Source organism: Ascidiella aspersa, chromosome 4 (genome assembly GCF_963924565.1).
Source record: "Ascidiella aspersa chromosome 4, kaAscAspe10.2, whole genome shotgun sequence".
Taxonomy (NCBI): domain Eukaryota; kingdom Metazoa; phylum Chordata; class Ascidiacea; order Phlebobranchia; family Ascidiidae; genus Ascidiella; species Ascidiella aspersa.
In genome coordinates this window covers 7,538,446-7,564,747 of record NC_139450.1, presented here as the reverse complement: position 1 = coordinate 7,564,747, position 26,302 = coordinate 7,538,446, and the positions used below count along the sequence as shown (strand labels likewise).

Genomic DNA, 26,302 nt, shown 5'->3' with positions numbered 1-26,302 from the left:
CAGGGCGCGTGCTCAAAACTTGGCATAGGGTGAGCAGGGGTTAGTAGCGTGGGGCAAGTGGGGTGTATTGTAAAGCGGATTTTATCACCTGAAATGAAACGTATGCTCCTTAGCCAGGCTTCGTATGAATTGAGCTAATAGTTTTGCAGATTTAGAAAACCCATCCCGTATGTTTTTTGGGCGCGCAGCAATATCTGGCTTTCTTAGTTGCAAACAATTATTGGCGTAGGATCTAAGAACTCAGGAAACCTCTCTATTAAACACTCAACCAATTATATAATCCTTAAATTAAACGCTTAGCTGGACACAAAAACGTTTTCGATTTAAAATATAGTTTACCAAATTGGAATTCCGACAACTGACGAAATTATCCTAACTTCGGTTTTTCATTATGCTATAATTGATAGCGAAAGCAAACTGATCTTTCATTTTCAATTGCAGCAATCACGAACTTTTGACAGGCCTAAATTGTTCACGTTTTTTTCTAAATTGGCTTTTGAATATTATGATTCGTCGATTTGAAAGTAAAAACAAAAGTTTTGTGCGGGGATGCAGGACAACCTGTTACCAATAAGCGTTAGTAAAAACACATATGCAAAAAATGCCAATTGTTCTGATTTTTTGTCAACCCCGTTACTACCCGTGATTTTTTTAACGGCAGGACGAACCGACAAAATGACATTTCCCTGTAAAACCGCACGTACTGTGTACCCGAATAGCATCTGCCACAAAGATGGATGCTATGGATTTTTGCGCCAGAATGCGAGACGCGCTGTTAAAAGGCTGTCCTTACCACCGTCGTTCATTGTCTGCCCCCATCTCCGAAACCGGCACCGCGTCTGGCCTATGTAGCTTTCGTTGCCGTTGAGAAGCAGCTACAGGCTCGGTGGGCAGATGCCGCCGTCTACGACTGGCGTGTATACGTTGTTGGCACATCTTGGTGGCTTTACACCGGAGAAATACCCCGCCTCTATGCTGGTTGTTGCTGACAATTCGAGCTGTTTTACAGATGCACGTTAAGGTAAGCCGCAATCGCTTTCCATTAGGGCCAGCAAATTCTTGGTTACGGCGCTGCCTGATTTTGTAAGGAAAACATAATTTCTACACAATGGTTTTCGAATCGGGGCCGTGGGAAGGATTAAAGAGGTTCACACAACATATATTATGTTTTACCTGATAAATTACATTAGTCTGGGCTCGGTAGAATATTTTGCAATCTTTTGACAGCTTGTATTCAGTAAATATAGTTGGTATGAGTACCGAACTGAATTCAATTGTTGCTGTTTTCAACATTAATTTAAGGTAGCATAAGTGGTCTACAACGTGGGAATTTTTGAGAACGACTATTTTACATCCAATCGATATATAGTTTTAACATGACTGAAATTGCAACTAACTTTGTTCTGCTAAAATTCCATGCCAAATTATAAAATGTTATGCGCCAGAAAGGCCATGTTTCATTTAAAAAACACGATGGCACCAATTCGCACCAGATGATTTGGAAAAAGTTTTGAAAAGCTTTGTCAATTTCAACGAGCAGTGACCGAAATGTAAAGTAATCCAATAGGGCTACCAACGCGTCTCGTGAATCTGAACATTTCAAAAGTGTCAATAAAAACCGAATTGGTTTATACTTCGTTTACACAAGAAGAGCGATTTTTTATTTATTGATATGTTGCCTGGACGCTAACCCTATTTCAAAAGTGTGGTCGATCGAAGCGCACCGTCCGACAACGCGGGGCTGGTTAAAGTTAAAAGGGGCCCAAAAGGCCGGAATAGCTCGGGCGGCGTGCCTCGAAAGGCAATGAAGCGACGTCGAACCCATCAGTGACAAAATGCAACGGAAGAGTGCTGAATTACGGAGAAAAGCAGAGGCCGCATCCCGGGCGCTTTCTTTGTGCCCTTGCGCCAGTGCACGCTACAGGGCGGGCCCGACACCCCCACATCCAGTTATAGGCACACCCTGGCCTATTTGCCACGTAAGAGAATCAGAACTTTATATTTTCTGCTTATCGTATTGCGTTCGGTGATATTAAATGACTAGTGTATGGTCACGTTTTTTGATAAAGTTTGGCCTTTAGGAAAATCGTTGACTGTACGTCGGCTTATCGTTGACAAGAATTGCGCGCGTTTTACGAAAAGGGGTGCGTTTGCCTAAAACACTCTTCAACATTGGGCAGGGCTTTAAAACTAGGTGGAAAACTGGTGGATATTTCTCTGAAAACTCACCATAGTAATATTTAAAATAACCTCCCTTTTGTTAACCATAAAAGGTTCTAACAAAATCGAAATCGTTCGTCATTCACTTGCCCTTTATTTTTTTTTAATTTACTGTAACCCATAAATGCTTAAGGTTCAAACTATCATTAGTTTATGTTATACAAGAATCTAGCTTTATTGTTCAAAAAACGCAATCGAAACGACTTATTTTAACGACCATTTTGAGCCGCGCGGTTTAATCAAGTATATTTTGGGCCAAACGCGAATGCCAATGACAGCATCAGCAGTAGGTATGTCCTAATTATCGGATCAAAGTCGATACCAGATAGCAAGGGGTAATAATGTTAAAGGTAACCAAGTTTCCAAGCGCTTAAGCATTTGTCCCCGACATCCCGGAAAACATTATTTTGCTCGTCTCGATGTTTTGATTATTTACCATACGAGGTTAAAATCGTTATTGGATCGGCAATACGTTTTTCCCTAAATATCGTGAATCGGTATTGGCATAAAACACGAATCCTCCCAAATCAGCAACAAATCAGTCAGTCGTTGCTTTTCCTCGCGGCTAACAACAACGAAAGGCGGCAGTCACAACGTTTTTTTTGCTGGCTTATAGGCATGTTGGCTTGCAGCGAAAACCGCTGTCAGCGCTGCTGTCGTTGGCTCGCGAGCAGGGCTAGGGCTAGGGGCGGGGGAAGTCGTTAGTTCGACAGACGCTCTGCGCGACAGGAAGGCTCTTCGTCAACACGCCACCAGCGACCGTAGATAAGCGACGCGCCGCAGCCGCACGCCACTCTATTCTGGCCTGGCCGACGAAGCACTGAAGCTCGAGGCTTGACGCGACAGGTGCGCGGTTGACGCTAAAGCTGCTGCTAGTTTTACCTAGGAGATCCAGGGCTACGGGTGAGGTTCGGCGTATGACAAAGAGCGTTTCGAAAATTCTTTTTTTAAGTTATAAGGCCGCAGTGTGATTTAGCGTTAGGAGGTTGTTACCTTCAGCTGTTAACATTTTTGATAAACTTTACCTATTTAAGGTAGAATTGCAGCGTCATGGCTGAAATCCTCATGAGAATTTGGTATCGAATCGACAGCCATACCACCTTAGTAGCACCGGGCAAATTTTGTGGCAAAGTTTAAAGGTTTAGCGGGAAGGCGAAACTGTGGATTAGTGCAGTGCTCCCCACCCGAACTTGAGATCCCAAGTAGACTGCTGCATTAGCTTCATAAAGCGTGTAGCGTCTGTGCAACTTGTGCTTTGTGAGACTTTCGATTCGCAATTTACTAACTAACAAGATCACAGTCTGCGTACAATAAGAAACAATATGGTATAACTGACAAACCTAAGGGCCGTGAAAAGTTAAAATGGTTTGGAAATCTTTGGCTTTTATCGCATTTTAGTAAGCAAGTACGCTGTTATGTCTTGCCAAATTTTAAACACATAGTTTGCGCATTTGTAGTGCCTTCGGTTTTAGTTTTGCAGCCGCGCGAATTTAAATATTTCTCATGTTGAACGCTAAATATACCATCAGCAATAAAATGTGCTATACTAGGCTCGCGCGTTTGAGATTTTACTAGTGCTGCTCTCTTAGGATTAGGAAACTTCTATCCTAGTTATATCTGCGTTGCCATGACTCGCGCTGGGCAGCGGGGATTTGCGCGTTTTTTAATGTGCCCTAGAAAAACCGGTACCGACATGCCCACGCGTATACCAGAAATTGGTCTCTATTGTCAGTTCGCTCCAGGCCGTTGAACAGCTGCCCGCATATTGGTCGTTGGGCAAACGCCCCGGCTCCGTCAGCATGGCGTCCCGTGGAGCCTGTGTTATTGCGCCCGGGGCCGGCTGCGCCCACTTAAGATTATTTGATTTGGTTCCAAGGGCCGGGTTTCTTTTTGTGCGATAAAAATGCTTTTCGGTTTGGTCGCCTCATTGTACAAGGCTTGTCGGGACAAGCGCCCACCAAAACTAGGTAATTTAGCAGACGAGAAAAACTTGAGTCCTGTTCCACATAGAGATGCTATTTCTCAATCAAAATACACCCGGGCCTTTTGATCTCGAAATTTCAATGAATCCAGTTTAGTAGAGCGATTTTTCTTGATCCGTGAACAGCACTGCTTGAGCAGTCTTAATGTGCTGCGGAGCATTCGTAAAGAGTCCGTTAAGCCGGTCTTTTGTGAACGTTTTGTTGTTAATCGCCAAGGCATTTCAGAATTTTGATTAGTAGCAAGAAGGTTGGGCTTACTTACGCAAGTTGTAGTCTAAGCAAGTGGCTTTCTGTAACTGCGTATACCGGTAATACTGAATGTTAATCAATCTTGCAGTCATATTTTTTTTACAAAAGTCTGATTACTAGCTATGTTATATTGCTTTAAGTAATGTGTAAAGGTTTCTGATCGATATCTTTATATTACAACGGTGAAACTTTCAGCTGGGTGCTTCCCCTTTGGTTAGGTTTGGTAATTGTGCAAGGATAATCTAAACATCCGCAAGAAAGAAATCTCTATTTCGCGTCGTGTATACGTGCTGCCTGTCAAAGCATTAAGTTTGACACAAACCAAGTTCTGACTTTACAGGGAATTGTTTTAAAATACGTAATTAACTTAAAGCTTTGTGTTGTGCGATTTCCTAGGTAAAGGCGGGTCGTCAATGCACGAACTTTAGGTAACAGGTTTCCCGGCTGGAAAACAAGGCCCTTTTCAGCATCGTTTAGCCGGGCAAGCTTTACTTAACTTTGTGAATTGACAACTCAAAAAGCATAAGTAACCCAGCGTTGCAACGCCAATTAATGACTCGAACGTTCAAACTTTCTTTATCAAACAACTGTACAGCAAGTTGTGTATCGCCTTGTTTTTGTATTAAAGTTAGAAGCAAATGGTGCAACCCTGTAGCTAGCGCAAAATACGTCTTTCGCCACCCGCAAAGCTTCGAAATTCGCTCTACAGTGGCGCAACGAAATGATATCACTACGAAGGCGTTGAAATATGCGCGACTTGTAATCTGATACCTTAGTTGGCATTTAAATGTCTACTCTCCTCTGTGTGGTAAGTTTTCTAGTCATGTGCGTGTCATATTGATAGATGTAACACACGGTAACAAGGTTTTAGTTTTTAGAATGTCGTCACCCGTATTGCGAAACCGATTAAATCGAGAACTTAAACCGATAGACCTCCACTCGTTCTAAGAAAAGGGCTGATAAAAAAAAAGGGATGGATGTAACTGGACAGAAATGTTGCTAGTGCAGCAAGTGTAAAGCTGTGGCTATTTGATTATAGACATTACAAAATGTTTGGCGAAATCACGGGAAATGGGCGAGGTTTCCAAACATTTTGGCTTACAGCCTGATTGCATCGACATGTGGCGTGGAATGCTGACATTACACCCCACCAGTGACGTCATTTGGTTTGAAATACGCACTAGCCATTGCATTAACAAAACACAATTGCCATTTTTGAAACATATATTTCAAAATTTCGGTGTAAGACTTCGGCATGAATATTTTTGGCGTCCACAAATTATGGATGCAATCGGATTTACAGGACTAAACGAGTTAAATAAATTGACGCATTTTAGCTGAGAACTACTTACAAGACACAACAAACCAAGTAAAACAATTAACGTCAAGTGTGCGCGTGTTAAGATAAAATGGGTCTTTTAAGATCGCTGTGCCACAGAGAAAGAACGAGTCACGCTTCCATGTTCGTTCTGTCATTTTCGAACGCGTGCCCGTCGTCAGCGTTTCGCAAACGCGAGAAAACGATTACGTCACTATTTTCGCTTCGAAACCGCGCCCCCTCTGATACGAGGAAACAGCGAAATGGAGCCACGCTTATGCAAGGCTCGATCACGTGCTTGCCCAACCTCTCCTGCATTGCACCACACGAAAAGGCGAACTTTTGTTTTTTTCGCCACTTCTTTCTTTTTCGGTAGCACGCGAGACGTGACGCAATGAGCATACAGCGGCACACTTATCTTTCAAGCGCGCCCTTTTTTCACAGCGGCGTGAGTCAATCGTGATTTGACGGGGTCTATTTTGCTGGCGCACTGCCAGAGAACTGTCAGTCGAGTTTAGAGCCACGGTTTGAGCTTTCCTGGTCGTTTTAGACTTTTAGTTTTTGGCCTGATTTGACACGCGACGTTTTGTTGGTTGTGATACAGCGGGAAGCGTTCGTTGCTGATCGGTTTGGGTTAACCCAACTGCTGTCAAACTGTGTCACGTGTGTCGTCTTTTAAAGTGGTTAGTTTTAATCTGTGCACATCTTTGCCACTAGGTGTTAATGACATAAACCCTTTGACTGCTTGTGTACAGTCGGTAGTTTAAACTGACCTTTTAAACGTTTGAGTAATTATCGTACTGTGTTTTTTCTATTTTAGTGTTTTGCAAATTGCAACTGATCGGGTTAATGGCGACGGGTAATTAAGTTTTTAAAATGTAACGCTTAAGGTCTACCAATGGAACGAAAATCAAATTCTAAAAGATTCCAAAGATATTTTCTCTAAATTCGCCATTAATAAAAATGGCACCACTATAGGTGCCGCGACACCCTATCAACTGGCCTAATCAGCCACGCTTAAAAGTAAAAATCGTTAAATTGGAAAATATTGAATCACCGAACTGCGCTGACCAACCGACCGATTTAAAAGGCCGCAATTCTGTTCACACATCAATCCGTTGCCAAACGTAATCTCGCTCGAGGAGAGTCGAAAAAACACGACAACGGCCATACAGAAAATCAAGAAGTACCGACTATATGCGGGCAACCGATTTTTAACCGCGACAATTTACCGCGTCGGTTTAGTCGTTTATTTTCGCAATAGGCAGTTGGTGTTTGCCCCCCATGTGTGTCCCGACGCCTGTCAAGGGCCCTCGTCTTTGAATATTGCTGATAGACGATTGTTTGTGCCGGCATTTAGCCCTGCACCTGCCGTCAACAGAGTACCGCCCAATGGCGCTCGATTGCTTTTCGAGAAGCTTCGAGTGCTTTCGGGAAAATTCGCATTTTGTCCACGCCAAGCGATTTCGTTTGTAAGGCAAAGGGTGGATTTAGATTTTGCTTTTTTGCTCCGTTGTCGAGCTATGATGTGCGTTTGTCGGTTGATTACCGTTAAGGCTTGGTTTAAACGAGATAATCTTGGATGCATTCGTCTTCCAGCCTACAAAATTCTCACATCACAAATCTTAAGTTTAAGAGATTGGAGTTTAAATCATGAAAACAACACCGACACGATCTTGATTTTACCCCAACCCTGAAGTACATAAAACAATTTGCTTGCTATTCGTTGCGTTTTCATGTAATATTGAAGCTTAACTGGGACTTAAGTCGTTTAAAAATTGACTGGTGTACAACACAGCTATGTGCTTAAACATATGAACCACGTGTGTAGCGAAAGTGTTGGTTGTCGGAGTTTATTACTCAACCAAAATCATGAATTGCGAAACCGCGATATTAAACACGCCATGCAGTGAAAGTTGTACTGAAATGACGTTGACGACGACATAAAACCAACGGAACCGTAAACGGCTTTCATTTTGGATAGTTAACTCTATTATGGCAACGTCCGTCGATAAACGCTTAGCTAACAGAAAGTAGCGGCAAGGAATTCTTTCCTTCATTGACTCGTGAAAGCGCGAGGTGCTTAATTGGCGCTGAAGTGAAACACGCTTCAGCTGGTTGTGGACCTATTTTGGCTCGCCCGCCTGCCTGGCCATCAAAGCCTAACTTAGTTTCGGTACGCAAAGGTTATTTACGGCATATGCTGACTTATGGCGGCGGACGCCCTGCTAATTCAAGCATGAGGCTGCCAGTTTTACTTTTGCGATGATATAACTCACTATAAAAGGGCAGTTCGGGTCTGTGCGCTTTTCATTGAGGCAATGTTTAAGCTGGGATCAGTGCACGAAGACATGTGTTCGGTTGGGCTTATACTTTTATGTGCTTGTTTTAAGCTGGAATGGCGACAGTTAGTTTTAGTATTTTGGATGAGGACCATAAGGTGGGGGCCATGTCTCCAGTTTTGCAGTAAAATAGCTTTTTCCTCAATACTGCATGTGTTCAGCTCACCTTTGTAGCCCAAATTTTGCTGTGATTTTAGAACTTTAGAAAGACCACAGGCATATCTTTTCGAAAAAGTTTTAAGTGAGAAAACGAAATTGTCGGTGTAAGATTTAAAAGAATTACAAAGCAGAATTTCAGAAAGATGAGAAAAAATGGGAGATTAGCAGGAAGCCAAATAGGTTGCAAGGAGGTCGTTTTTTTTTTCAAAAAAACAACAACAATAGCCGAAACTTTCAGTCTGCTCCGAGGCTTTTGGCACCATGACGATCCACTTCTGACCGTGTGCGCGACTGACGTCATCAGTGACGTCACGGATGCACCGCAGCGGATTGACATGGTGTCAGAGATTTCGGCGGGCATCATCGACGTTTCAAGATCGCGAAAGTGAAAGTGCAGAACTCTAGTTTGGAAAGGTGGGTCACTCAAGAAGGATGTTATCAGCCGTTTAAGTCTGGGTCCGTTTAAATCTCAGCTTAGAAGGTAAAAACGCCCAACAAGAAAATAAATCGCAAGAATTCGCGCAGGGGGCCGAAGTATTGCCTACAATCCTAGGTATAGTTAAAACTACAGGTATTACCCCAGTCAGCCTCTGCATTGTTGTTGAGTTTCTCTGGAGATGGTGTTGTTTAAAGAAAGTGGTGTAATAGATTTGTTCGCAAACTACATGAAGGCCAAACTTAATTTTCCATTACTCTTTTACAAACGCATTAGTCTTTAAACAGATAAAGTAAAGTTACCGGTGCTTTTTAACATTAATCATTTTAGCTCGAAACGCCTTTTTTTTAAACTGTTAGTTGTGTTTAATTCATGTAAATAAATCCAAAAGAACCTCCAAGGTTAAAAAAGTTATTAAAACATTAAAAAAGTTATTAAAACATAAAGTTGTTTTAGATATTTTTTTACGTTTTTGAGGTACTTTTCGATTTGGAAAACAATTGCCCAACTAAAAAAAGGCTAACATCTCACTTTTCATTGTTGTTCACAGAATTAGCTACCAGTTTATATTAGGCACACGTAAAATTAATTGGAAATTTGGCGTATAATCTGTATTAAGTATACTTCAAATTGTTCAAACAGGTCAACCAGCCCGAATTTTTGGCATGACCTATAGTGAACGCGGGGAGTGGGGTCGCAGGGCTAATTATTTCTAAGTCACTTTGTTTGTGCGTAAGTTCAATGCTCCGAAAATTGACGACGTAAAGTGTTCGAAAAGCGCCAAGAATTTCTTGTCTGTTTTTCTTTCCCGAGATAACGACTCGCTCTCTGGTGCGTATTTTAGCTCACGCCTTTTTTCCCTTCTTGGCGCCCTTCGCAGGTTTGATGGATTGCTCATATTTTAACGTTTTGCAGATTTAAATAGTGCATTTTGTTACTGGGCTAACGCCCTTAAGCGTGACGGTGTTTCTTTTATAGGTGTACAGGCCAAGCAGATGCGTATACGCACATTTAAGCGTTCGACAAAAAACAGTATTAAAAATGCAAATTAATTTTAACCTTTTTCCTGACGCGTTTTTGCGCGAGAACACATGGTGTTGGGTTAATACCTCACCGGGCAAATCTTGTTTTTTTAGGTCTACGATAGCGATTTAAAGCTAAGTGTGTCGTTACCCCCGACGAGAGGTTCTCCATGGGTCGAGGTCAAGTCGTTCAACGAAAGCGGAGATGAAAAACTTACTTTGTGCAACGGCCATGTTACGGTAAGCGATGGTCAGCGTCGGTCAGTCTGTACTTGGTCACTTTAAAAAAGCCCTTGAAGCAAAACGTTAACCCTTAAAACCGCTACTGGAATGCCAATACCACCAGTTTACCTAAACGGACTTGTGTTGTCGAATATTGCACATTCCATACCGTTGGACGTAGTAAGAATATCAAAGCCCATATGGAACATCGATGTTGAAAATAAATAAAACGTTATTCGAAACGATCAAAATGCTACATATTTCTGTATGAGCTTTGATATTCTTATTAGGCCCAACTAAAACCTCCACCATTATGCTCCATAGGGTAAAAAGAAAACACAAAAAGAAACTGGACCGGACCAAATGGGTTAATGCACGACCAGTCAGAAAACGATCGTCCCCCCACTTAACCCGTATATCTACTATTTTGGTTTGATTTTTGCTTTTCAGTACATAAACCACCACGGTTTCCAATCGTTGAACTGCAAAGAAAACGGCGAGCGGCGGGACCGAAAACAATACGTTTTTTGGCGCAGCCTGAGCGTCTAGCAAAGAGATACGATCTCTTTGGATCTGTGATCCAAATGCGCGATATCAAAGCGATTGCCTCGGGCCCCGCTCGTAAATTGACCGCGTCTTGTTTTACTTCGGGAAGTTCGCTAGGTTGTCTGTTTGTCTGCCGGCCTCGTTGTAATTTGCCTTAGCCATTGATATCACAACCCTCAAAGGGAAGATTCGCCCTATTTTGGTGGTCCAGATATGATGGACGAAAGCAATTCCAAACGTTGTGTAAACTTGCTTGTGGGTGAAAACATGATAGTAATAAGTGTAACATTCTTGTTGGATAGTAAGACATCAGAAGATGTGCATATTATATCCCTCGCGGTTGGGCAATAATAGGGGTAAAGAAGAATTCAGTCGTTCTTTGAATTAGTCATCTAAACTGGGCAATAGCTATTGCGCTTAAATGCCTCTCCTCCTAAACTCGAAAGGCCCTAATTTTTTTGTATCATCCTTACTCGCCTTAGAAACCGCAAAATTTCAGCGCAACCTAATTTAATTGTTGACTACAAGACCGACTTTAACGTTGAAAGGTCGCCATAAGAAAAGTGATCTTCAAATGAATTTACTGGCAGTGCGGTCCCGAAAGATTTTTGGTTGTAAATTGAATACTGGTTTTGTTTAACCTATCTATCCAGGATGCCATCGTCAGGGAATGTAACAACACCACAACAAACAACACGCAAATTAAAACGGCACAAAAAAGGAAATAAAAGTGCGTTAAACAACGATCAAAATCAACGTTATTATCGCTTCTTATTTTAAACAATGTTTAGCGAACTTTGAACTTTGTTTAGCGAACTTATTTTCAGTAGTTGACTTTACCAAAACACATATATTTTTAGCCAAAATCGCTTATCCAAGTTGGGTCAGCTATTTGGACCCAATGACCCAAGTAATTAAATTCAGAGGTGACTGCACTTACTTAAATCTCTTCCTGGACGGAAGTTGCCTTTTCAGAAAGCGATTTTCGCTCGGACGATGGTCGCGCTTGTGTTTATGTATGTAGCCTACGACGTACGTGTAGATGTACAATTGTACGTGTCTTCTTGTGTGCGAGAGAATGTGGGCAAATAGCCCGGCGTCGCATCTCGCCCTGTCGGAACAAGTCCGACGGCGCGCCCGCCGACCAAAGCGTTGCCCGTGCAAATATTTACTTACACCGATGCCTTATCTGTCAATCTCTCTTCGTGTAGGATGTACGGAACGACGGGTGAAGTTTACTGGTAAGAATATCAATGCGCATACAGAAGTACATCAAATGTTGAAAATTTAAATAACATCATAGATTATTATGGCTTTGATATTTTTATTGAAATTACTAAAAAAAACGTGTATTGTGCAAAATAAAATCAAATGTTGAAAATGAATAAGGAGATATTTGAAACGTTCAAAATGCTACCTGCTCAAGAATGGGCTTTTATATTCTTATTATGTCTTACTACAACCTCCAACCATTATGCTCCGATGTCCGAAGTTTACCCTGGTTCTGCAGTTCTCTCTTCCCCCTCTCTCTCTCTCTCTCTCTCTCTCTCTCTCTCTCTCTCTCTCTCTCTTTAACCTCTCCCGTTTCACTTTCTGTTGTGCGACAGATTTGTGATCCGAATGCGGAAACTTTCATATTAAACCGAGTTTGAAAGCCACCACGCTCATATTTCAACTTTTGGATGCTTTTGTCGACTTGATTGTTTGGTTGTTAAGCGCTGTCGGACTGAACTAGTTTGCGGCGAGATAAAGCATGCTTCAGTCGCAACGATGTTTCGACGATTTAACAACCCAACTCCCATCCCGCAATGTGCAAACAGCCGAATAATTTTCAGATTTTTTCATTTCTGCGTGACAACTAGCTAAAGAAATCAAGTAGCAATGTATAATGAAAAATTGCATTAAAATCTTGACAAGCTTTCGCGCCAGTGTGCTTCATCTGGTCAAAGTAAAAAAAATGTCGTTTCACATTGCCAGCAGTACCAACTGAAATGTCGATCTTACCTTATATTATCACTTTATTCTTTTTATTGAAATTTCTAGGAAAATCCGTGTGTTCCAAACTACAACGGGATTTTCCGATTTATAATAAAAAAAAAAATCCGACTATCAACAAAAAATATTTTGTGACACAACCTGGAGTAGAAAAAATGACTTCAACTCTCTTTCTTAAGCAAGACGTTTATTGGACATTAGGATAATCAGAATACGACACCCACAGATTACGCCAAGTGCAGCAAGCATTGAGCTACAGCTTGTCTCTAAGCACGAGATTGTTGAAAATAACTTGTGCTGAAAAAGGAGTTAGATCCGCTCGACAAATTAAACTAGAAGTACGAGGCTTGGGCAGCGTAAAGTTTAAGCAACCAAACGTAAACACAGACTGGCATAAACGATTAAATGGCGCAATGTATGCATTATTCCACTCCCTTTAATATTGAGTCGCGCTTCTCAGCAAAGCAGGTGGTCTGATCCCAAAATAGATTTCGAACAGCAAAACATGGATACCAGTATTATCGTTCAGACTCTAGAAGCGCGCCTATAGTCAATGCGTGACAGGCAGCATGCCTATGCCCAAAAAAAGGTTTGCTTTGCCACAACATACTGGCGGCTCTAATAGCGTGTTTTATTTATACCTTATACACGTTTGAACGCATTGATCCTGAAATATAACTGTTATAAATAGAGGAATGACTTAAACGATTGAACTAAATCACCAACGTTTAATACGGAATCCTGGTTAACCACGATCATAGCTGACATAGCTCGCAACAATGTGTTTAAATCGCACAAAACGGTTGTAGTCAGCAAACGTGTTTTAAGCTTGATTCATCACGATTTTACATGTAAGAGCCTACAGTTCATAACAATAAGCTGTAAATTTTATTTGTTGAAATACAGGTGACTGCCTTTTCCACGAATTCCAGCCACGCAAAGTGGGATCAAAACTGTTCGAGCGTCAATGGAGGGACGAGATTTTGCGAGAGCCAGGCGTTTCTTGCCACTGTAAGTGTAAATTAATAGTTGTAACTCAAGACAGCTTCCAGAAATTAAACTGATTAGTGGGACTTTAGTCAGTGTTTCAAACAAGGTTATTTAAAAGTGATCGAAATACGAGTCAAGACATTTGCAAAAATGAAAGTCCAACTTAAGTTATTTTCAATAAATCGCAGTCAAGTGCCAGTCCAAGTCTTTGCCAGTTTACATAAACAGCATTGACATCCAAAAATATTCCTTAAATTGAAAAAATTGGAGAATGCGTTCCTTGAAACTTGAACAAAGTAAACAGCATAGTGTACATTTATTACATTAATTGCGGTAAGAAAATATTTTCAGTACTCAATTAAGCAACTTGATTTAATTTACGCAAATATTCAAGTGAAGTAATTTGACAAACAGTGAATTAGGTACACGTACGTCTTTACCTAACGCCTAAAAAGTAAAATGTTGTCGTCCCTCGTGAATTGAGTCACCCAAGTTAAATGAACCCGAACACAGAAACACTATAAATCATCACATGGTCAGGCTTGTTTGATAGACGAACTAAGGCGCCAAATTCCCCTTTACAATCTCGCAAGAAAACAAGGCTATGACGTAACCACTGGAACAGCTTGACCCTACCACTTCGTGATTTGTCTGTTTGAATTCCCAACCACTTAAGCGCACATCGCACACGGCGCTGCTTTAGATCCTCGCTCAGCGAAATCCACTCAGCTTTAGCGTCGGGGAATTTCCCGAATCCTGACGTCACGCATGACCTTTTGTGACGTCAGTGCGCAGATGCCCGATGACGGCGACTGCCATTTACGTTGTGCTTACATTTGAAGGCACATTTTAGCAACAAGGGCGCCATTGTTTCGCTCTCAAAAACATACCGAGCATTCTGTGGCTTGGAGCGAAGGATTTTGCTTCGTCTAAACCTCATCACTCAAAGTTGCTATTTTAGAGATTTAAATCGTATCGTATAGCAAATAGTGGTCTACAGACTATGGGGATATCCGCTACCTGGTAGCTTTAGTTCCGATACCCAATATTCTTCGGGGAAAAGCACGTACGCTCAAAGTGATTTCGAATAACGTCATTACTGTGGTCAAATCTATTGGTGGTATCGAATCGGACGGCCATACTCGTTGCTTTATACATCGCGTATTTGTATCGTAATAACATCCAACTAATGACGTCATTACTATTGTCAAACAGTACATTTACAATTGCTAGCAAATATTAAATGCAAAATCATGGTCGAATTAAAATTTAAAGATTTGCTTTTAAACAAAAAAATATTTAAACCCCAAAAAAATTTTACTTAAATACATCTGTTAATTTTCAAAGCCATCGCGGACCCCTTTAACCTTTTAACTGACATTTGGGAAAAAGTCCCAAGAATGGGGTAAGGGGAAGAACCGGGCGGCCGTGACGCTCTTGGTACGCCCTGTCCAAACAGTCGAGCCTGGCCTTATCTCTTCGACGGGCGGAAACGGCCACGGCCTTTTGTCCTTAAGACACGCACGGCAAACACGAAACAGGCAAATAAACGGAGTCTCCACATTATTTTTGACGCTAATGGCCGCCCCATCGCCGTTTGTCGTTTATTTGCTCTGCAGGTGTCCCTTCAAACAGCTGTTTGAGGTTTTTTCTTTGTGGTTCGCCGGACCTTTCTAGCTGAATCGGAAATGTTTGTGTTTTTAGGTGTGTTTAGAGATTTTGACCCGTGTCTCACTCAAATTTACCTTTTGGTCATACAGTTCTTCCATTTAGGTCAAACCCGCTATAGTTTTCCCCATCTAGTTGCAAACCTATTTACTCCACTTACTATGCACGACAAAACTGTACTTATTTTACTGATGTCGTGGACCAATATTAGTTCTTTTTGCTATTTTATTTTTTGGTATACCTAAGGTTTTGTTACCTGGAAACTCTTTAACCCACATTTGTTTCAAGCAAACATGTTATAGAAACCGAAAAATGTAAAAAAAAATTCTGCAGGCAACCAAAAGCATAAGGGGAATTACAGTATATAAATTTAAGCATTAGAACACTTTTGAATAAAGTCATATAAACAAAAAGGTGTTATAAAATACCTCATCCTAAAGTTCCATTAGATTACACGACATGGTAAGTCCGGCCGAAACTCCCCAATGTGGTGTTTTGTGTCATTACAGTGAACCCTAACAGCGCGCGGAATGACTGGAATGAATCCCAACGAGAAAAGCCTGTTTAGATCCGGGTTGAACCGCACGACCATTAGGCGGCCCCTTGGTTACGCTTCACTGGGCACTAGCTCGTTTCGCTTCGTCGCCTTCCACTGTAGAGTGAAAAGCTGGAATGCGTCACGCACGAGTTACCCTGTCGGAAACATCAAAGACCCGCCTCCCCCCTTTTTTGCCCCTAGAAAGCGAAAGTATGCCGGTCGCTGCTGCGCCTGTGAATACAAGCCGTTTACCTTAGGCCCGTTTCGTCATTCTGACTGAACTTTTAAGCGTTTAAATACACCTCTGCTCTGTGTAAGTTGTCTTTTTGGCCCGCCTGACTCTGACCGTTGTGCGAATGAAAATAAGCTAGTCTAAAGAGTTGAAACTGCCACCTGCGCTAAGTTTCAGACATACTTTTTAACAATCATGCATTAGTATAGTCAGTGTTTTTTAAACTTTTCGACTTCAGGGCGCACCAGAGGCATTTTAAAACGTGGCGGCGCACCTGGCGAGCGAAAGTACTGTGGAATTAATAAGCTAAAACGAAACGAATAGTAAAAATATCTATGTTTTATATATTATAATATATTTTTAGCTTGTGGCGCACCAGTTAAGAAGCTCTGTTACAATCACTAGTGATTTCAAAAAGTACACAGTAAACACTGGGCTGCAAAAGTGCATTTTTTGTCTTCAACTACCATTGATTAAACAACGCGTAGGTAAAATGTCTACTCTAACGCATAAAATTTGCAACTGAATGTTGTTTGCCATACCGATCTCATATACTAGCCTAGTCGTTTTAACAACTTTGAAACGAACTAGTCGTCGCTGTGCTTTTATCGTATATATTAATTTATATCTTCCAGGTTAAGGCATGCTCGAAAAAAGATTGGAGGAACGTGAACTGTACGGAATGCGTCGCAGCGGTCTCCATACGGATTTCACAAATAAATTCTAGTGTCGAATGCGGACCTGGCCGGTCAACTTACAAAGCTGACATTTGTGCCACAGGTAATCATTGAGTTTTTGGGTCCTCATTAAAATTATGAAGTTTTTTGTCAAGAAGGGGTTTCTAAACATTAGGTATAAACACTTTTCACGTTCAAGGGAACTTTACTGATAATTTAAATTACATGAAATACTTGGTTAACAAAATTTGTATGCAATTTTCCAATGATTAAACAAAAGAAAATGTGTCCAAAAATGATAAAACCAACAATATTTTAAAACCTTAACGAGACCGGCTGCATTTTCACATTATAAAACACTACCTAATAGACATTTTATATCTTCAGTTCATAAGCAAAACCATGTCCCTGAACTGAATATTGTGCTTTATCAGTTGACTGTTATGGGATCAAAATCGGATAGGGTGGGGCAAACTGCATGACGTCATGTTGTTGTCGTCGTTTTTCGCAGGTCTTGCGCAAGCCCCGGACAAAAAAATCAGTTCCCTTGCTGTGTCAAACAATGTTCCGGGCCTCTGTTTACGTAATGTTTGTTTACACAAAGCGTGCGCAATTTGAGCAACTGCTTCCCCATGTTCTATTCGCAGCCTCGAATTGGCCTCCGACGTATATAAACAACAGTAGATGCTGCATCATCAGCGGTCACCCTGTCATGCAACGCCCCCCCTGGTTTCACCCCACCCCTTTACCGCTGCCTTTCTGCATGCGTCTAATTCAGGTCGCTTTTGTTGACAAATGAGGAAGTGTCTTGTTTTTGCGAACGCGCTCTGAGGGGCTTGCGTTGCGAACAGAGTTTCGATGTACGCCTGCATGGGTGTAGCTGCTAGTTTCGGGAAATACCCCCAACGCCCCAAGAGGAATTTCGACAATCAACTGCCCAACCCTTAGGGTAGTGTGGAAATTTAGTGGCCGATAAAGTTGTTCGTTCGACAAAGATTTCTATTGAATGTTAGACTACATCTATATAACTCGAGCAGAGTTGCAAGGTCATTGCCGTGTTGAAGATTACCAGAGTGGGGTGGTCGAAACATTGGCATATATATTATACCTCTTTTCAGGTGAACAATTTTATTTAAAATCCAGAGATGTTCCAAAAGCATTTTAAGAAACGCGCGTTGGAAAGTATAGCAGCGACAGTGGCGTCGCCCCTATAACCTTATCAGCATTACGTCAGCGAAAAGACAAAGTGCATCAGCATCAGGCAGCCCGCAGGATTTGATCGATTCGACGCCCGCCGCCGACACCGAAGCGCGATCGACGTTTTGAAAAGTTGCGCAATCTTGATGGATGGCTAAACGCAGTCGTAATGCGCGCAGAGCAGCTTGAAACCCTTCGTGCGACCTCTGATTGCAACCAAGCGCTTTCTCTTTGTGATCTCTGGGCGACTTTGCCTTTTCGAAGGTCACGCGACTGTAATTGCCTTTCGCGTGCTGACTTAAAGTCCCCCCTCGAAAGGCACCCATGACAGCATTTAAAAGCTCCTTGCATTTTAAAGGTCTTTGTATTAAAGCACTGCTTCAGGGATTTGCTTACATTTCGAGGATTTTACTGGGTATCCGATTGTGTGCTGCTTATCCTATAAGGTGTGGCGGACATGAGTTTCATGACAAAAATTAGAAATCAGGCCCCTGTTTGAGCTTGCATTGGTGGACGAATGGTTTTGCAAGGTGTTGATTTTCACTTGTCTTCGAAAAAAAATATTTTAAACCTTAAAATCAGGTGACACTGTTGTGCGACAAAATTCAGTAATATAATATAATATAATTTGTCGTTTTACAGTGTCATCCGATTCTCCGATTTTGAACAAAAACATATTTCAACAAAGATGGTTCTAAACCTTCCACGCTCTTTTGACATTTTAAAGCCGTGTGTTGCTGTTTAAAGACCACGCGATGAATAATTTACTCTTAACATGACGTAAATGTCTGTTTCTATAAGTAAATGTCTTGTATGCATATGACATTCTGTTAACCTTCGCATAATAAGACGCGATGGCTGTCTAACAAGGAAAATATCTCTCAGCGGTGGAAAAAATCTCATTTAGGCTTTTCTGTATGTGCAACATGATTTACACATGTTCATAATCTTGAAATGAATTAACGCACCGAAGGAACTTAGTATGACAGGCACTCTAAAATCGTGAGAAATATGTACGAATTATATGCGACCTGTTGTCATGTGAATTAAATTTCCTCCGTTTTCTTCATATTTAGCTGCATTACCTTTTGCGATCTTCATGCGTTTACTAAAAACAAAACTTATCAGTTACCCTATAATATACCATGTCTGTACTTGGGTAAATGGAGCAACAATAAAGCTATTTTAGCGGTGCCCAAATTGGTCTAAAGGAAGAGGAATGCACATTTAAAGTTATCTTTTCCACCTGCATTAAAGTCAAATAAACTCACAATTCTAGCGGGTACTCCAAGACGTTATAAATGATATTTCGCTCAGTTTTAACCCAGTGAATTCAAGGACTTCAAGTTTAATATAGGTTACTCTTCAAAGACGCCCTATTTTAAAAGAATAACACAGCGCCTTAAAAATGCCTGTTGTGTTGTCAGAAGTCAAAGGTTGCATACTTAATAGCTCGGTTTTGCAAAAGCTCGTCAATTGTTTTATTATATTTCGTATTTTTAACAGTGCCTGGAAGCAACGACGTTCATGGGTTACAGTAGATGGAGGTAGTAGTTGAAGACGTATAGGTGGCGCCTAATAATGTTAAAAATAGATAAAGAATTATTCGAAACGTTCAAAATATGCTACCTACTTTTGTTTGACCCTAGGCATTTCTTTTACCTTGAAACGAGTCCTAAATTAGCCAAAAAAGGCCTACATACGAAGATTGATGTTCACGTTCGCATCGTTGAATAAAATAACAAATTTTATGGTCGGGACGGCCGTCCTCCGGTCCAATCAGGTTCCACCCGAATCCGGACGCCAATTTTTTTTTTTTGGTTTATTTGCGCAAGCGGCTGCGGGGAGCAATTACGCGACGCGCGAAAATTGCTCCCTGCACACATGGCCCCCGGGGCATCGCAGAAAAGCCGCAATTTCGCGCGCTACCCTCAACAGCTTGACCTGAGACCCGGTAAGTGGTAGTGAGTAAATTGCCCCGGCTCGACGCGTTTTTTTGCTTGGTTGTGTTTTGTTTTGTTTACTTCGCGATTTGCGTACGTGTTTAAAGGCGTTTTTTCCTATTTTTCTTCGGATATGGCCCGGTGACTTTTGAGCAAGCTAACAGCTGCTTGTTTTCCAATGCGTCTGTGATGTAATTGCATGAATTCTGAATGAGTAGAAGTAGTTTTGGAATCTTAAAGCGAAACGCTAGACTTGGTATCAGCTTGGTCTCGGTCAGTGGTTTTTAAACTTTTCCCCCTTGCGGACCCCATATGTTTCCTTAAAATGCTTGAGCACCCCTTTAATGCAGCGAAAATGCAAAAAAATACTATAACAAATAATGTGATATTTCGTACTTAACTACTCATACTAACTATACTTACCGTACATAAGCTTTCTAAAGATTTGTTAACATTAACACTAAATATACCAGGCTACGATAATGGTTATTGAGTGCATTTCCTTAACAGGACAAAAACACACTCTAAATTATTTGCTAAAAAATCCTGTTTACACAATCAGTGGGTTTTGGCGAATCCTCCCTTTTACTCTTTCCGTTTATTGGCGGCGCCGTCACAGAAAACGTCTTAAACCTCTTTTTATTCTGTATAAACTGAAGTGCGTTCTGTACAACTGTGCCTTTCAGAGAAGGGCAAACTGTCTTACATGTGTGTTTGAGTTCACGCGACCTTTACATCATAAAAATTCCAAACTAAGCCTTAACAAATTTTAGACATTCTATGTTTTTCAAATGTGCGTGTTTTTCAAGTCGCTACACTTGAAATTGACTTGTTTTCTGTTTGGCGCGCCAAATTGATTTAAAAAAGGCACTTTTAAAATGCGACAGGCGTCTCAATTTTATTGACACGCAGTCCTTAAAGTATTTTTTTCAATTGCGCCCATTAACTGTTGAACCCGAAACTACACTTTTGCTTAAATCTGAACACAGCTTAAAAATGCGCCATCAACGTACAATGAATGCCTGTTCTGTGCAAAGTGATGTCACTTGATTTAATTGGGCTTGGTGTCGTCCTCCTGTATCTCGAGTTGCGAAGGTAGTTTTCGAAGATCAACGCAAGCTTTCGTTGTTTCTCCAGGGGTTTGGGATTTTACCGTCTACTCTATACAATAGCTTCTGCGCAAGGCTCAAGTGAAACACGTACAGATATGTGGCATTTTATTCGCGATGTTTTTCATTTATTTCTTTAGGGCGGTCTTTTAAGTATTTCTGATTTGGGGTCATAATATTGTTGTAATGGTTTTAAAATCATTCTGCTCTTTACGGCATATCAAACGAAAATCAATTTCCTGATCTTTGTAGTTCTTTCCCATCAAATTTGCTTCCAGTACAACAGGAACGATCGCGTAAAAACACTCTGACAAGAAAATTACACCGTTTAGCTTATTTGCCTTACAGACTCGCATACGCTCAGCAGCCGTGTACCATTAGGTTTGGTTTCCCCTTTATGTTGCCTTAAAGAGCCCCCGCGCGTTTTAGCTGCGTGGCGGCGACGGTAGCCTTATCTAGCCAGCAGACCTCGCCGGAGCGACTCGATATTAACTTGATTATGACGTCACAAGCTTGTGCATCATTCAAAAGCAGTATAATATCGATCGATGCCGGGATAAAGGCTGAACAGCAGGAAAGCGCGGCTCCGACGGGCGGGGAAAAATCGATATCGGCTGTATTCGGTCCCCGGCCCTGTTTGCTTTTCTGGTTAATGGCACTAACATCGTTAAATGGACATTTGGGCGGTTTCAATTTCGCTCTGTTAGCCTTTGTATACGGCCCTAATGGCTTGAAGCTTTGTTATACCCACATCGCGGCGTGCATTTCGAATCGATGATAAGTAGCAAAGTAAGCAAATTGAGAGGCCCACATTTGAAAAATTGCGTGCTCATATACGTGTATCATTTCTAGCATTTTATACTTTCCGACATTATTATCATGGCTTTAATGCCATAATGCCTAGTATGGTTAAGTTTTGTGTTCTCTCCTATTTTGCCTAGAAAACCAACCTCTCAAAGTTGTCGGTTGTAGGTTTGCTTGTCTTACCTATTATCTGAATTTCCAAAAGAACGATATCGATCGTTTCTTTTGCGTTAATTAAAGACATGTTTTTCTATCAGGAAATTGCGATAAAGTCGACGGGTTGATGCGGCGCTGCGTTGAAGAATTCCGGGTAAGAATTGTAGACAGCTTATGCAATATTTATGTTGTTTGCACGTTTCATATCAGATATAAGGAGCACGACCCTTTTTAAACATCTTTCCATTCGTATTACGTTTGACACAGCATTAAAATTTTTACTAAATCACAAACGAATTATAATTAGTAAAGGCTGTACGACAGGTTTTTAAATTTTTTGCAATTACAATGAAATAAAAAAGAAACCCTTTCGGTCTTCCAGGTTTCAAACGAGAGAACCAGCACCTTCACCAAGCTTCTGCCGCTTTGGATTGTTCTGTTGCTGTTGGGCGTGGTGCTGCTGACCGGTTTGATTGTGCTCACGTGCCTCGGCAAAAAAAGAAAGGTGCGAAACATGAATTATACATAAGGGTTGGCGATTACCTCTCGCCTGTTGTCTAGTTTTTTTGAGCATTCTTTCTTCTCCTTCTGAGCATTCTTTCTTCTCCTTTCAATTCCGTTACAAATTAGGGGTCCTTATAAAGTTTCTTGCACCTTAAGGCTTTTAGATCTTTCTTGATGTGAGTAAAAACCTAGGTTGAGCCTAATAGAAAATCGGATAAGCAAAACACCGTTCAGCAAAAGTATAAAAGCCGAAATTTGGGTGTTGCGTAGGCACATGCTGAAAAGAATATGCATTAAACAGTCAGCAAAATCAGGGTAAATTTGACACGGTTTTGTTTAACTTTTAACCCAGGTGGTAAACAGCTACAGTAGAAAAAACGCGTAAAATGTTTTAAAAATTTTCCCACATCCCAAAATCGCCACGTCATTTCGAACTGGGGGTCGCCATATCACGAGGGCAATTGAGCGACTGTATCATAGGAAAGCCGTTCGATCGGGATTAGTTCCCCTTCCGGGGCCTTACCAGTTGCGCGCCGGGCATCGGCAATGCCTTTGCTGGAAATTGAGCATCGCCGAATTTCCGCCGTTTGCGTTTCAACTTTCGAACAAACCCAATCGCTTCTAACGTTTCGGCTTAGCGACGGCTTTCCTGTACAATTTAGCCTTAATTTGACGGACTCTTTTCGGGCCTGTTTTTGTGTGGGCGGGTCTACAGCGACTGCGAATTGAGTTTTCATGCTCAACATACGAATTTCCCGATTGCTTAATGGGGATCCGTGCATTAGAGGCTGATACTCGTTTCCGTTGAGTTACGTCTGGCAAGCTTACATTAAACAGTCGCCGCCCTGTCAATATTCGTTTTGTTTAACTGCCTTTTCGCGTGTCAGAGCCAACCGCCTGTCAACTGGTCTACTAGTTTAGGCCAGGATAAAACAAATACAAAGGTGTGTGTAAAAGAGGAGCTTTGCGTTCGCAAAACTTGCATTGTACACTTGTTTTTGACTTTTAGATTATATGCGAAAATACTATTTTCATCTAAGGTTTCCTTATAGGGGTGCTGACTGCTGCCAAAGAATCGGAAATGAATTGTTTAGATAAAACTATATAACCTTCGCGCAGTTTAAAAAGGTCTTATTTTATTTGAAACCTGTCTTGAATTACTCGATTATACCGGAGGCTATAAGGATATGGAAAATCGACAGTAAATTCGTACGTGAAAAACGTTTTATGTAGCTTTGGTAGCGAAAATTGTAAGCCCTTTTGAAGGTGCTATACGCTTATTTAAAAATTGTAATATGTTGACTAGTCTGTTTTTAATATCAAAACAACTTGGAACATCAAAATATGTTTTTTTTTATTTTATTATTCGAATATTTTACTCTTTGCCCCTAACGTATACACAAATCGATTTTTGTTAAAAAAAATATATTTGCAATACGCATACTAAAAAGACTCAATTCCATTTAAATAAATAGCAATAGAATAACTTTGTTCAAACATGAAAACTAATAACCTCAAATATCCCAATTTCTCCAGCGGTTTCCCAAATTTTGGACTTGCAACTTTTTGGTATTTAAATGAAACTTAGCGGTCACCCAAACCAAACCTTTAAAAAAAGCTGACACTGCCTCCAGCCAAGTTAAAGCAGGTTTGGTTACTGGTTTGCAATTTCAAAAGTCTTTTCCTTATTTCTGGAACTACACAATCAACATTATTCGGTCACCCCCTCTAATGTGACCTTACAATGGTTTTGTTATGAACTCACAAAGGGTTGAGCCGGTTGGCTTGCGGTTGCCCCTACTGCATTAAAACGTTTTTGTCGTTGGCGGCCGCCATAATCAAGTGACCTTTTCCTAATCAACCGGCGGCCCGTTCCATTACGATACCGGCGCCGTAAAAGCTTCTATGAGGTCACCGCTCTTGTATTTTTTTCTAAATTTCACGAACAATTTTAAGTATGCGTAACAAAGGTCCAATGTATATTCCACTAAATTTTGAAACGGTGGCTATACGTAAACGCTAAACCATTCGGTTTTTACAAGCTAAGAAACTTTCTCTTGAATCTCAAAGCCAAAAAGGTCGAGTGAAAATGTGATAAAGGCGTTTCCTAGAAGGAACAAGTGCAGTTTCCAGGTAGCCGCAAACTTATCTTATTTTACTTATTAGCCAGTTAAACTTGTATGATTTGTTTTTATATTATGACTTTATTGACCTCTTTTCTGACTGTTGTAAATCGTGTTTTTAATAGTTAGCGAGGGGGAGGGGGCTTAGAGCCCCACGACATTTGAAAGGTTGGGAACCACTGAAATGTGTTCCGTTATTCGGCCCGCAAGCTTATTAAAGAAACAAATATACAGTATACACTTATTTTGATTTACACACATGAACATTTGGGGGTAAACCACAGGTTACACACTTTTTTCTAATATTATCAACACCATAGGGTTTAAATTACTATTTTCATGTTCGGTTTAGTATTTTAATATTATACTGCAACTACTTTTAACCAGGTTTCCATAACTATGCTCACAAAGAGAAAACAAAAAATGCTACAACATGCCAATTAGCCTTTCAATAGAGTTCGGGATGCTTTATGGTGTGAATTTGTTCTAGAATGTTCAATCTTGAAAACTGGTTTCCTCCAACGTATATATTTATTTTAAGCAAAATTAAAACGTCTATTTGGTTTGTTGCCCAAACCCATGTATATTAATTTCACAGAATTGTTGTTTAACCGGCAATGACCACCTGGAGAAGAAAGCTGGACTGAGTCCTGTGTTGGGACTGGACAACCCCACTCTGCATTACAGCTCCTCAAGCTTACCACTGCCACCGTGCGGCACTGTAATCTATGAAGAGCCTGACCGCAAGGTGGGGCTAAATCGTATGTTTGCTCTCGCAGGCAAACTGGCAATCGCTACGCGGTGGAGAAACTGTATTAAGTACGATAAATAGTATAAGTGCATAAAGTGAAATATATCTTATTTGAAAACTTAAAATGTTGCTGGATTTAGCTCAATTATTGACCGTACAAGGCAATTTAGCCGTATTAGCATACTTTTGTTGTTCAGCGGTAAGGTATAATTTAAAAAAAAATTCTGAAATTTTCTCTTCAAGGTAGAAAGTGCTGGGTTTCAGATTCAAACCGTGGCTGCAATGCACAACTAATTGGGTAACAGATCGGTTCCGATACCGCCCTAGAATCTAACAATTACCGTTTGATACAGAGTTTCGGCTGTGGTCCATATATGCTGAACATTCCCAGCCACCAGGGTCGGATTAAGGGTACTGTAGTCCTAAGGCTGATTACTAGAGGAGGGCCTAATTTGACAGCATGAATGAAACGATTTATTTTTCTACTCACACACCAGGCACACATTGACTCGACTTAGTCATTCGTTTTTAAGCAAAAACTGCACTGTACTGATACCGGATCTATATCACCATCAGCCTTAAAAAAAATTTACCCTTAAAAAAACTAAGGGCCGATTTTGTCAAGGTCTCAAGCCTAAGGCTATAGCCTTAGTAGCCTAATGGTTAATCCGGCACTACCAGCCACCACTACAGACTGAATTGCACCCTTTTTTCAGCAGTCGGCCGAACTTAGCCCTGAAGACGAGGAGCGGATTAACAACGGCATTACACCGTACGAGGACGACCAAACACAGTCGAACCAATATCGATTTGAAGACGAAACCAAGTTTTAACCCAATTGGCTGACTTGAAGCGTGTTTAACTTGCTTTAAAGATGGTTTACCAACATTTTGAATCAAGCGCTTGCTTCGTCAATCGTTCTTTAAATCGTTTTGCCTTATGAACCGCATTTTTCTACTATCTAAAGCTGAAATACTTACTTTTCTTCTAACTAGTTTGAAAGTATGTGCATGTAAATTTTTGTATTTTTTATACAAAAGGTAGCTCAAAAATTTAGCGTTCGCTGATTTAGAACGTTAGGAAACGATTAATTTTGTTTGGTTAAGCACTACCTGTAAA

At 40.9% G+C, this 26,302-nt stretch overlaps 1 protein-coding gene across 1 annotated transcript; it reads left to right on the top strand.

The window, feature by feature from the left end:
• The first annotated feature begins 963 nt into the window (after positions 1-963).
• On the top strand, positions 964-26,016 carry LOC146146936 (uncharacterized). The gene is made up of 8 exons (XM_083387879.1): positions 964-1,021; positions 9,843-9,968; positions 13,398-13,502; positions 16,555-16,699; positions 21,907-21,959; positions 22,188-22,310; positions 25,031-25,180; positions 25,900-26,016. The coding sequence occupies exons 1-8, from the start codon at positions 1,010-1,012 to the stop codon at positions 26,014-26,016; spliced, it is 831 nt and encodes a 276-aa protein (XP_083244005.1). The 5' UTR covers positions 964-1,009.
• Positions 26,017-26,302: the final 286 nt, after the last annotated feature.